A 12,950-nucleotide genomic window follows, 5' to 3' on the forward strand; every position below is an offset into this window, starting at 1 on the left:
CTGATGGGCTCCTGGTCTTCCTTGTCTTCCTTGCTCTGTGCCACCCTGATGCCACTTTTCTTTGCTCTCGGGCAACCTGAAAGACTAAAGAAGGGACACAGCCTCAGGACGCGTCCGCCCTGGCGTGGGCAAGTCCCTCCCCGCTGTCGCTGCTCAGATTCTGTTTCTCCAGAAGCTGGAGCTGCTCCCCGTGAGCACAAAATTATTCCGGGAGGAGGGACCTTCCGGGAACGGCCCCGCGTGTGCTCTCCAAGTCTTTAGACCCCGTCAGTCCCCTGGCGAGGGGGAGCACTGGGTGGCCGGGAACACCAGAGAGAGGCTGGGTGGCGGGCCCAGAAAAGGGGTAACGCTGAGGAGAAAACACACGCTCCCTCCGTCTCTTCCTCGGCGACCTGTTGTCTGCAGCCCGCTGCCCGGGCCCTGCCATGTGGGGACAATGACACCCGGTGGTCTGATTCCTCTCAAGTACAGACTTACTGTGAGTCTGTAGAAGGTGCAGAGGAAGTTGAACATGATTATTTTATTCAGTCGTCAAAGTTTTGGAAACAGAAGCTCACGCTTATCTAAAGGAAGACTTCCGGCTGGAACAGAAAACTACTCATACATGTCTGATCATGCACGTGGGCCAACGTGTATGAACTGCACACGTGCTAACTTGCATGAGCGTGTACACGGGCTAACGATAGGCTGTGATATGAGATTGTGCACGAGAACGTACAGGATAAATGCGACTCTTGTGCAACGACTGAAAAACCAGAAAGTAGGCCATTTACAGAGACGCGGGGACACACGGGTGCAGACTCGTCCGGTGCCGACGCGCGGCCGTGGCCCAGGTGGGTACCCGCCACTCCTCCTCCGTTCCTGAGCTTGTGCCCTGCTTCCCGGTCAGTCCTGGCTGACCACGCTGAGTCTCAGGGTCCCCTCACCTATCGCTGCGCTCTGCCTCCCCAGCATCTTCCCTCCTTTCCTCTCGGGTAAGAAGCAGCACCCCACAGGCAGAGGGCGGGTGCTGGGGTTGGGGCTTCGGGCCCCGGCGCTGCCCCCTCCTGTCTCCGTTGACAGGTGTCCCAACCCCTCTGGAACGTGGCCCGTCTGCTACGTCACCGTCTCCTTTTTTTTTTTTTTTTTTTTTTTTTTTTTTTCAACGTTTTTTATTTATTTTTGGGACAGAGAGAGACAGAGCATGAACGGGGGAGGGGCAGAGAGAGAGGGAGACACAGAATCGGAAACAGGCTCCAGGCTCCGAGCCATCGGCCCAGAGCCTGACTCGGGGCTCGAACTCACGGACCGCGAGATCGTGACCTGGCTGAAGTCGGAGGCTTAACCGACTGCGCCACCCAGGCGCCCCGTCACCGTCTCCTTTAATAGGAATGTGGGAAAGACGAGATGTGCCCGGATCCTCTCCCTCCTGCTGCCTCTGGTCCTCCGTTTCAAGGTAAAAACTTGGAAAGTGGGTGTGCCGCTCCGTGGCTGTCCCCACTGCCGTCCAGCTCTGATCTCTTGCCAGGAAGAGCGCTCTTTCCGGTCACCATGATCCGGAGCCGGAGGGCGCCCCTGGCCTCTTGCAGGCGAAGCTCCTCCGAGCCTGTCGGCAGCCTCGGCGTCTGCAGGGCCTGTGTCCCGGGAGGTCGGTGTTGTGTGCTGCCCTCACTTGAGGCCTGAGCTCACACGTCCCTCGTGCTCCTGAGCCCCTGCCAGGTCCTCTCCCCGCGCGTCCTTCCCTTCCGGCAGAGCTCGCCTGAGTCCCCTGTGCAATCCACGACAAAACTCAAGCCGTGCGTCCTACGACTCCTGGTCACGTCTCTTTGGGCGACGCCCTCCATTCCCGCTAAAGGTTAAAGTCCTCGCCCTCAGTTCCCTCCACGTCTCGTGTGCTCCTCTCCGTGGATGGGATTGGCATCTGCTCCCTGGCCCGAGACGGAACTGAGCTCATCCTTGGCCTTACTTGCCCGGGGTCCTGCTGGTTTTACGTCCCCCGTATCTTCGGAACCATCCCCCTTCTGCCTCCACGAGGCCGTGTTGGGACGGGCTGGCGTCAGCTCCGAGCTGTCTTAAGCCGCTCCATTTAGGACCTTCCGGTGGCACACCACCAAACGCCTCGCCGTGGGCACTGTGGGCCGGCCCCGCCCCCAGTGACTGCCGGCTCTCCCGCCTGGCACACGCCTGCGCCCTCGCACGCTCTTCCGGCGGCCACTGTCCCCGCCGTCTGCTGGCGGGCGCATCCCTCAAGGTGTGTTCCTGGGTGTGGGTGCCCTTCTGACAACCGGCCCTGGGAGCCCGCGGGGCCCCGTCCCCTGCGGGTGTCACTCGCGCTGTGCTGGAAGCCGTCCGCCCACCCACCACAGGCTGCAGAGCCGCGAGTTCCAGGGGCGCGAGAGCCATGTGCTCGGTCACCCGCGTCCAGTCCCACACCGTGTGTCCAGCCGGGGGCCTGCGTGCGCCCGCGGCCCTTCCTGGCTTGGATCCGGGGCCCTGCGGCCCGCGTTGCTTCCGCCCGCCGGCGGCCATCCCCTCCTGGATGTTCCCGTTACTTGCGAACACCGCTTTCGGGTCCTCCCTGTGCGGTTTCCTCACGTGCAGTCAGGACACAAATACTAGTCCCGTAAGACAGCGAGACCACACAGGCAACGTGTACAGCCACGCTCGTGGTACATAGTATGTGCTCGACACATGCTACCTTTGCCATCAGAGAACATTCTGGAACCCTAAGCGAGCAGCTGCTCTCTGAGCCTGGGAGGCTGTCCTGGGGAGCCAGAGTCACGTGGTGGCTTGTGACAGCTCGAGGCTTTGGCGCTCTTGCTGCATGTGAGCCATGGCAGGTCACAGGGATCAGGAGCTCCTCGGGACCGTGTGCTGGGACCACGCTGGGTGGGGGTGGGGGGGCCGCTGCGCTGTCAGGAAACAGCCGGCCTGGGAAGGGCCAGCTCAAGAAATGGATCCTTGTTGTCCTTGTGGACAGGGCCGTGGTCTCTGTGGACCCCTCCAGCCTCACCTGGCAGACACGGTCCCTCTTGTCACTGAGGACCGAGGGAGGCAGAACATGTGACGGTGGGCTGGGTTGGGTTTTTTTCTTTTTTTAAGTTTATTTATTTTGAGAGAGAGGGAGAGACAGAGAATACCAAGCAGGGGCTCGAACTCGAACTCAAAAACCGCGAGAGCAGAACCTGAGCTCAAATCAAGAGTCAGACGCTTAACCAACCGAGCCCTCCAGGCGTCCGGTTTGTTTTGTTTGTTTTGTTGTTGATGGAACCCTAGAGACCGCCAGCAAATATGGATGGTACTGAATTCAGGGAAGCGTCAGAGCTGGTGCAGAGATGAGAAAATCGCACCATGAAAACGGAAATGGAGCGTGCACAGGCCAGAACCTCTCCCAACCCAGAGCCGGGACTGGGCGACCTTCGGGGCCCTTCTGGGCGGGGAGGTGGCCAACTCTGAACCTGTTTCCTCCGTGCGAGAGGACACGACCTCACCTAATACCGGCGTGGCCCTGAGAGCCGTGGAGGACAGCGCACTGTCCCCGGCTCCCGGCTGAGAGGGGCACCTGGCCTCTGTGCCCCAGTCAGGAGGGCGGCTGGCCCGTAGCAACGCCCCAGGCAGGGCCTGGAGAGGGAGGGGTGCTCGGCGTCCACGGCCCCTGTTCTGGGCCCCTGCTTCCTGGGAGACCCAGGACGGCAGGAGGGCTGCGTGGGCTCACGGCTGCCTGAGTTGTGGCACCGTTTTAAAGACGTTTTCTCTGGTGTTTGCTCATCGGTAACATTCCTTGCATCCCTGGGAAGCGACAGTGGACGGTTAACCCTGAAAGCAGGTTCTCTACTTGCGTTTGGGGCTCGTGAGCGGCAGGCCTGGGGGCTCCGCGCCAGCCTCTCCTTCCTCAGTAGCCGCCCGAGGGAGCTGCCAGCCGTGTCTGCGCTTCCCCGGGTGGTGGCCTCACCCAGTGGGACAGACGGCCTGGCCCCGTGCGCCTCTTGGACTTACGGGGCGCTCCTGCGGGGGGCGCTGGCTGTGCTCAGCTTTGCCAGGAACCGGGTCAGATTCACGTGCCCGGGCTTGGCTTTTCAGGAAACCTGGGCTTTATGACATTTTATTCATAGGTTTGTGCTCTATCAATACCCACCTCTCTAACCTAGAAGCTCAGGGAATAAACATGGGGAAGCTGAATTAACACATTATGTGTCACCAAGCCCAAAGAGAAATTAGCAGAACATGCAATTGGATGTGGAGTGACCACCAAATGTCCACTGTCAGCTGTGCAGACACCGTTTCGTGCTGGGAGTCGTGGTCACGTGAGGACGCAGACATTTCTCTTCAAGATAAATTAAAATAAAGGGTAGCGTAGAATGTGCTTGGCCTTTCCCACTTAACTGGAGGGTTTACTTTCACCGAATTCACTCTGGACCAGTGACTTCACGCTGGCGGTGTGTCTGCGGGTGTTTTTTCCTGCTCTGCACTCCCCTGACCGCGGCGGGCTCCGAGCTGCCCCCCAGCCTGCTCCCCACCCTGTGGTCCTCGGGGGTGGCTCCGGGAAACATTCGGTGACGTCCAGAGACTTTCTGCAGCCATCACGAGCCACGGCGGCGGTGGTGCTGGCGTCTGGTGGGCAGACGTCCCACCGTGCGCTGGGCAGGGCGCCGTCCGGCCCCCAGTGTCCGCAGGGCCCAGGCGGGTGCCCCTGGTGTAGAGGACGCATGTGAGGAATCCTCCCGTGACCCCACCGTTCAGTTCTCCATTCCTAAGCTGTGCTTTTCACAGATCCGAGCGGCTGAGGAGTGCTCCGGAGTGAGCCCGGGGAGCACGGGGCACGCGGTGGGGTCCCGATGAGGAGGCTGCATCTGCCCTCCTCCAAACCGGGCCGGCAGCCGCTCAGCATCCCCTGCTCTGACCACTGGCATCTGACCCCCCGGGCGGCCACGGGCAGCACACGATCCACCGGCAAGCACCCTCCCTGTGCTGGGTGGCCGGGGGCTAACACTCATTGTCAGGGGCCTCTGCACCCCCGTCCCCCTGTCCCCCTCTCTGCCCCTCTCTCCTCTCTCCCCCTTGTCTCCCCCCTCCCCCTCGCCCTCCCTTTCCCTCTCTCCCCCTCCTCTCCGTCCTGTCTTCTTTATTTCCTCGTGGGAGGTGCATCCGAAGCCCGGATGCTCATCCACTTGGGGACCGCCCACTTCATGCGGGGAAATGCAGACAGTGACCCAGCAGCAGTGTCAGCCTCTGTATTTGCAGCACCACCTCCCACTGTTGGATGGGCCTTAGCTCCTGATTCCTTGTCCCGACCTTGGCCTTGCCTGTTCTTGCTCACTGAACAGGACAAGAAATTGGCGCGGTGACCCCAGGTCTAGATCCACTTTTGTGGACACAAGGTCTCCAGAGTTTCTTTCAGGTCACTTCCAACGCCTGGCCCGGCACCCAGGAGGGAGACTTCAGGCTGCCCTTTGGACAATCCCTTCCCCTCGGGAGCAGCAGGGCCTGTGACGAGTCGTGTCTTCAGCTCTGCTACTGGGGCTCAGATTTTCATATTTAGGAGGCTGGCTCCCAGCGGTGTTGGAACGCCTGCCTCTCAGTGGCCATCCCAGGGACCTTATTCTATGCCAGCGATGGTCCTTTGCCCTGTCCTCTTCTGCTTTAGAACGGCTGCTGCTGGGTGACCCGAGGAGTCTCTCACAGGCGGACGCAGGTGCAGGACGGGTGGGGCGTCAGGGGGGCGGGCGGTCTGGGGCCGGGAGCGTTTGCCTCCCGTGAAGACCCCACGGGGAAGGCGCCACGTGGTGGTCTGGCGTCTGGTGCATCGGCGGGTGGCACGGAGCGTGCACCAGAGCCCGCTGGAGGCCTGCGCCCGCGCGAGACAAGGAGCGGGGCCGTGCAGGGGGACGGGCTCGTCACGTACCTTCGATGAGAAGCGTAGTTGCCGGTGATGTGCCCAGAGCCGTCGCAGCCGGGGGTCGGGCACCTGCAAACACAAATGCAGATTGGCCAGTTGACTTGAGAGAAATCGACCCCCTCAACACGTCACGTCCTTACTCATCCAGAAAGCAGACTCTCAATGCTTCACCTCCCTACCAGAGAGAGACGAGCGGAGCAGGAAGCCCCGCAGCGGGGAGCGGGCACCTGTGCCCACCTAGCGCACCACCAGATACCAACCTTGGCCACCTTCTTCCTTCCAAGCACAAGGACGCTTTCCGGAGCATCACGCCCTCGGTACCTGCCTCGCTCAGAACACCCCCTCGGGCTTGGGCTCGAGGCTGTTGAGTCCAGAAGCCCTGACCCCTGCAGACACGCCCCGCCTGCTTCCCTCCTGCTCACGTGAGCCTCGGGGGGGAGGGGTCAGTGGGACTCAGCCACAGCAGTCGTCCACGAAGCAAGCTTCGTACACGGCGGGACGTGCGCAGGGCTGCTCTTTGTCTACACTTGAAACACCGGGACTAAATCGGGCTCCCATTAAGGCTGGGCCACCTGGCTGACCCGAGTCCAGTGAGGGCGGCGCCTGGGCCTGAGCCGTGGGGACTCCATCAGAGCGTCAGGCCACGTCGAGTTGCCTTAAAGCCCCGTGACCTTAACCGACCCGCACGGAGCCCAGACCTCTTGGTCCAGCAGTCCCCATCAGCCCAGACCCTAGAGTCCTTCTGGGACCTGCACCGGCTCTGTGGCCGCCTGCGCTACGGGACACGGCGTTCTTTAAGAACGGTTTCGCCATCACTGCCCTTCCTGTGACGTCCTAAGTGCACTGTCTCAAGGAAGGTCAGGCGCGCTGCAGACACCTTGCATCTCGCGCCATTCTGGTTGCCATGTGGCCACCGGGACTGTGAAAAACGAGGCCAAAAATTAAGAAAAAATTCTTCTTTCTTTCCAGATAGCTCGTAACTCTCAAAAACAACAAGGATGAAGGGACTTAGTAAGAACATCACACCTGGGTCAGCCCTGTGCCCCACCCCCACTCCGTGAATACCCGAGTGCCTGGTAAGGACAAAAATCACAAATTTCAAGTATTTAACCAGTGTCTGCTCCTTCTGAGGGGTTTCTATTCAGAGTCACCGGGGACACCGGATGCTGAGACGGGGCCAGCAAGTGACTTGTCTGGATCAGGACGTGGTGGCCCCGCTGCCCCCCCCCCCCCCCCCCCCCAGCACCGCCGGATGCTGGGCGGAGACGGCGGTGGGTGTCACAAGCCAACACTTGGTGTCTGTCTACATCTCCTTCAGTCCTAAGAGAGGGGTCCGTCCCGGCTCTCACGGTGTGCTAACGGCTATTTGCCGTGTCATATTACAGGTTAAAGTTCCGTTTGCGGCCCCTGCTGTGAGAGCTTAAAAAGGCAAACGGATCACGTTCGCCACGTCGCTGGTGTGGACGCTCGGAACCAGGAGTTTTAAAATATGCGCTTGTGGTAGAACAATGAAGTGTGTGCAGACTGTGTGTGTCGAGAACAACCACCGAAATCTGACTGTTGACCTGAGTTTTGTTAGAGCGACAGCTGTTTGTGTGCGATTGAAGTCTGATCGCAAGACGATTCCGCCAATGGGTAAGTATTTATTTTCTAAATAATAACTTAAGTGACCGAGCTGAACTGCCTGGTTCCTCGCATGGATGGTGCTTCGTGTGGACAGGCACCCCGCTCTCCGCACCCACCCACCCCCCGCCCTGCCCCCGCCCACAACATGCCCGGAGGGAGGGGAGTCTGAAGGCAATAAACCTCATTCTGTCTAAGAAAAGCTCATCTTCGTGCAAGTTTCTGTTTTGAAAATGTATCAAGAAACAGAAATGTTTCCTACTAGCCAATAATACACACTTGGCCTTGCTTTTTGCTTAAAAAAAATTCTTCAAACTCTTCCTAATTTAAGCACTCAGTGCAAATTTATTTAAAATTTATTCATTTTAACACGAGTAGAGAATTTTCAATGTGCCTTTTTTTGGTGAGGGCTGGAGGAGGTTGACATATTCTGTTCAAATTTAAAGTGAACCATTATAACCAAAATAATGCAAATGAAAATCAGATTTTACTAATTATAAAAAAAGAGAGAAAGACTTTCAGAGTAGATTTTGTGTGTTTAAGCCATTTACAAAGGCATCATCTGATAAAAAAAGAGGCGTTTAAAATGTCCTTTATCACCATGAAAACAACACACAAAATATTGATTTGGCCTGTTTCCGCTGTGTTGGGAAAGAAAAAACGTTTCCAGAAAGCCTCCTCTCGGCTTTCATCGTCAGCCGGGCAGAGGGGGTGGAGCCCCAGGCCTGCCTCAGGCCCTGTGACCCGAGTCTGCTCCCCGCCGGCCACACCTCTGCGCAGGGGCACCGAGGGCGGCCTCGTGGCCTCCACCTGTCACACGCCGGCTGCGGAGCGAGCCCGAGTGCAGCAGCCCAGGACCTTGGCCAGGCCAGGCGGGGGTGTGGGACGCCTTGCTCGCTGCCTTTCTTTGTTCGCTCCCCGTGACGCAGCCAAGGCTTTTGGGGGGTGGTGATTCAGCCTTTTCACCTTTAGGTGGTGCTTCCGGACCACGTAAGGCAGCCCAGAAAGGTTTCTTTCTTGTACCAGCTCTTCGTGTTCATTTTTCTGTTGCTGCTCAAGACTTTAAGGCTTTTTTAAACTCCTAGATTTACATGCCGATTTCCTAGCTTTAAGAAATCTCAGCACTCAAAAATACAATTTTCTGAAGTCGGTGAATGAGGGAGTGATGATTCACCTAACAAAAGGGGTCTTTGCTTCCCAAGCGAGCCAGCTCCAGGACCCCTGATAATGGGGCGGTGTAAAATCGATTTACCAAAACTCGATTTGCATCTACCCATCTAAGAGCACATCTTTTCCATGAAAGGAGGCCCGTGTGGGATAATCAAAGTCCCCCGTGGATAGAATCAGACAGGAGCATGTGCCGCACAGCTTGGGTTTTGAAATGGCAGGAGAGATTGACTGGGTTTCCATGGAAACTCCCCAGAAGGCAGGCACGGGTTCTCTGCGCTGGAGTAGTCGGCCGCCCTCCCTGCTCCCTGGCAGTTCCCGGGGACAATGGCACCGAGTCTATTTTAGGTTCCTGTACTTGGAGATGCAAAGTTCTGTGACATAAAACACTTGCTTCACACATCGCTTCTCTTTCAGTCCAAGGGACTTTTGGTGGCGATAGTCTGAGCAAGCACGGGTGCGGAGATAATCTTAGAGCTCTCCTTGCCGCCCGGGGTGGGGTGGGGGTGGGGGATGTTCGAGACAAAAACGTTTGTGCCTTATCTGGGATCTTGCATTTGCCTCGGGGTCTCAGTGATACCAGGACAAAGTGATTTGGGGTTACTGCATGTTATCATCTGGCTGGAAAAATTGGTCCGAAAAAGACATTTAGAAATGGCAATGGGGCGGGGCCCCCGGGGTGGCTCAGTCGGTTAGGCCCGACTCTTGATTTTGGCTCAGGTCATGATCTCACGGTTTGTGAGTTTGAGCCCCGAGTCTGACAGTGCGGAGCCTGCTTGGGATTCTCTCTCTCCCTCTCTCTCTGCTCCTCCCCCCACTAGTGCTATTTCTCTCTCAAAATAAAGAAATAAACATTAAAAAAAAGAATGGCGATGGGAACATCATGCTAACATGTTTTAAAAGGTGTTTAGGTTTTGCAGAATCCAGGTAAAATCTGGAAAAACATCAGGACCACTCACAAACTCCTGGACTTCTGACTTCATGGACCCACTCCTTCTCAGGTGGGAGTAGTGTGGGTTTCTGTTGCTTTTGCAGATCTAAGACGGCAAAGAGACCTGCAAGCCTGAACCTCCCAGAATGCCCTGTGCTCATGGCTGCACTGAGCTATGTACACCAAAACAAACATTCTGTTTGGATCTACACAGGAACTATCACTGATCACAGCCACAATGGGGGTCATAGGATGTATGCCCCAATGTCAAAGCACAACTTAATGTCTCTCCATTAAAACACATAATCCTGGACACCATAAGACTTTGCACTGGCACACGTCCCGGGAACGTGACAGCCTCGTGTCTGCCCTGATCTGTCCCTCCACGAGACATGCACCTGTTACAGTGTCGTCTTCCCGCCCGTCTAAAACCCCTGTCCTGAGACCGGGTGGGAGCAATGGAACTCATCAAACCCACGACTGAAGTGTCATCGATTCGTTATTGGTAAGAACATCTTTAAAGTGCCTCCTCCAAGGCGCTATTGTGCCCCTCTCTTTTGAAAATAAATATGAGGATTTGGTAAAGAGTTCTATTAAGAAAGACATCTAAAATAGGGCGTTTTCTTGCAGTTAAACGGATGCCTGCATCAGAGTGCATGTTACTACACGTTGTGATCTGAGACTGGTGAACCGCTGTGGCTTCTGCCCCCCTGGCGACACGTCAGTGAGGTGCAGGGCGGATTCCACGCACACGAGCATTTCTTCCTGGGGACCCCAAGGTGCTGCCCAGGCGCCCTTGCCGGGTAGTGGGTGGCTAAGCCCCTGACCCCACAGGGCCAGCCCTTCGCCGTCTACCTGGGGGTGACGCCGCCCTGAGCGGTAATACACCCTGGGTGCGGCAGCCTCTGTGACCTTGTGCCCAGCGTCCCCCCTCGCTGTGCTGGCAGAAAGACCCAGCTCGTCTCCTGCGAATCAGCTTACAGCAAAAAATATCTGAAGGTGTCTCAGGCTCTCTCATCCTGGTAAAAGTCAATCACTTATTTTTAAAAACCTTCTACATAGAGGCAGAAAGAACCGTGGGTGTCTCCGGGCTGCACCGGGAGAGTCTGTGGTTGACCCGCCTCCGTGAACTGCCCTGCGAGGCCGAGGACAGTAGCTAGAAATCCACAGAAACAGACACTGAGGATCCAGGGTGATCATACAAAATACAAGGGGTGCACTGGAGTTCTGGGAGGATTTCGTGGAAAGGCCCTCGGCCACGTTTCTTGCTCATTTCTTTCGTGGCAACTCTATCAAGGGAACGTAATTAAGTAAAATGCCAAGTATTAAAAAATATGTAATTTTTTTCTATTGCCCTCAACTTTAAAAGAACTCATAAAAATGTAAGATTAGGCCTCGTCCATAATAGCAAAATATGTTTGTAAATTGGAACGATTCAGGCCACATGTACAAAAGTCTTGGCTTTATTTATATAAAAAGTTCAATTCAGAAACCGCTTTTTTTTTTTTTTTTTGCTTAAAGAGATACGGTTCTAAAAATATATTTATTTTATTTTTTTCTGTCACATAGACGGGAAACAGTAAAGAAATTCCGAGGAGTGCAAAATAAAGATATTTTCAATGGAAAAATGACATACACTGATTCTTACGCTACATGTCTGTGATTTTTCTCCCCAAATGCAAAGAGAACAGGTCACTTAAAAGCAACATACATTACTTCTGCCCAATTTCTTGGATATATTACCTGAAACTCAAGGAAAGACAAAATCTTGCAAACCATTTTTTAACCTGTAAGATATTCATTAATTTTCCCTTTTTTTTTTTTTGAAATGCAATATTAAGTATGCATACTTGAGCTTTCTGCAGCCCAGACACAGAGGCCCCACGCTGTCGTGTGGCACTCACCAAGCGTCCCCCGGCCCCAGCCACCCGCCAGAAATAGCTCACGACACAGCCGAGCTACAGAGTCCGAGCTGTGGGCTGGAGCCCCGTGGACGCTGCAGGGCTTGGGGAGAGGCGGGTCGGGCCCCTCAGCCATCCCACCTGCGGAGAGGTCGGCTGGGGCGCCGGTCCCGCCTGCCAGAGCCCCTGAGTGCCTGTCCCCTCCGGGAGGCAGTTCTGGGGGAAGTCCCCGATTTGCTTCCCGCTTTGGTCCCCTGACACCTGGTTTCTCCCCGTCCCCCTTCCTCCTTGAGGGTCAGGCGAGGGGCTTTCACGTGGCCGTGTAGGACATTCTAGCTTTATGGAAACCTACATGTTTCAAAGTGTGAAGCGGCCACACCGATATTAGAAGAATTTAGTTGGAAAACTTGCTTGCTCCCTGATTGTGTGTCTCATTTTTGTCCGAGCACTTTTCTTTTTAAATTACACTCAAAAACAAACCAACAAAGGAAAAAGACTGTTAAAGGTACTCTTAGCATGGTTAAAAAGATTCATTTCGGTCATTCAGGTAACCTCTCTGAGTAGGTCAGGCCGCAGGTACGAGTGCGGCCGTGCGGGGCGGGAACCCGGGGCCCCGGGTGGACAGAGCGCCCCGGGAGCTGTGCGGTCGGGAGAAGCAGGGGGACGTGGGTGGAGAGTTAGGGCCGCATCAGTTCCGCGGTGCCCAATAGTTGTGCGGGCCACAGCACGCGGTGCGTGCGGTCAGGTCCAGGGGGCTGGTTCTTAGCCTCAACCCATCCACAACCGGGATGCTTCTAGCAATTTTCATCCTGACTCAGAGGCCCACGCGCTGGCCGCCAGGCTCGGGTCCCCTCCACCCTGACGTGTGCTGTGTGAACCCCCGTCCGCCCTCCCCCGACCGGGGCCCCGGGGCACCTCCCTGGCTTTGGCCGGGCCTGCCGGACCACACGGGCCCCCGCGGAGCTGAGGCGGAGTCTGGGCCGTTCCGGGCCCGTTTTTCCGGGGGCCGCGGGAGCCGCTGGGGGGGAGGTGCAGCCTGTTGTTCATGCCGCATGCAACTCTTAGTCCTCTCCACGCATGCAGCCTCCGGGTCTTAAGCTCTAACTCCTCGGTTGGTCATGCTGCCTCCTCGTCCGGGGGGTGGGAGCCTGACTGGGGCCCTCGCCGCCACACCGCACTGCCGCCCGCGGGGTGGTCCCGGCAACGTCCGGGAGTAGGCTCCTGTCCGGTGCGGCCGAACGTACCTAGCACATCCTGGCGTCCCAGTCACTTAACGGGATGTGTCCATGGGGACTGCTGCCAGAGCACATGCACGTCCAGCAGCAGTGAAGCGGCTAAACAAGAGACTGGGGCAGCCGGAGCCACAATTGGAATTGGACTCGGAGGACCCATGCAAGAAAAAACACACAAAAGGTGACTGGTGCGGCTGAGCGAAGGCAACAGAAACCAGCAT

At 56.6% G+C, this 12,950-nt stretch overlaps 1 protein-coding gene and 1 long non-coding RNA gene across 17 annotated transcripts in view; one reads left to right on the plus strand and one right to left on the minus strand.

Moving 5' to 3' along the window:
• Positions 1-12,950, minus strand: part of MYT1L (myelin transcription factor 1 like) — a 428,591-nt gene that overhangs the window by 30,172 nt on the left and 385,469 nt on the right. For all 16 annotated transcript variants that reach the window (XM_078445070.2, XM_078445071.2, XM_078445064.2 and 13 more), the window contains 2 exons: positions 5,882-5,944; positions 1-84 (listed from right to left, as the gene is read on the minus strand). In XM_078445070.2, coding sequence (XP_078301196.1) covers positions 1-84; positions 5,882-5,944 — 147 coding nt within the window. The remainder of the gene's footprint in view (positions 85-5,881; positions 5,945-12,950) is intronic.
• On the plus strand, positions 3,606-11,321 carry LOC132688563 (uncharacterized). Its single transcript, XR_009614584.2, has 3 exons — positions 3,606-7,510; positions 9,701-10,101; positions 10,227-11,321. It is a non-coding gene; the product is annotated as an uncharacterized LOC132688563 (long non-coding RNA).

The sequence above is a fragment of the Panthera onca genome, chromosome A3 (assembly GCF_046562875.1).
Source record: "Panthera onca isolate mPanOnc1 chromosome A3, mPanOnc1 haplotype 2, whole genome shotgun sequence".
Classification (NCBI taxonomy): domain Eukaryota; kingdom Metazoa; phylum Chordata; class Mammalia; order Carnivora; family Felidae; genus Panthera; species Panthera onca.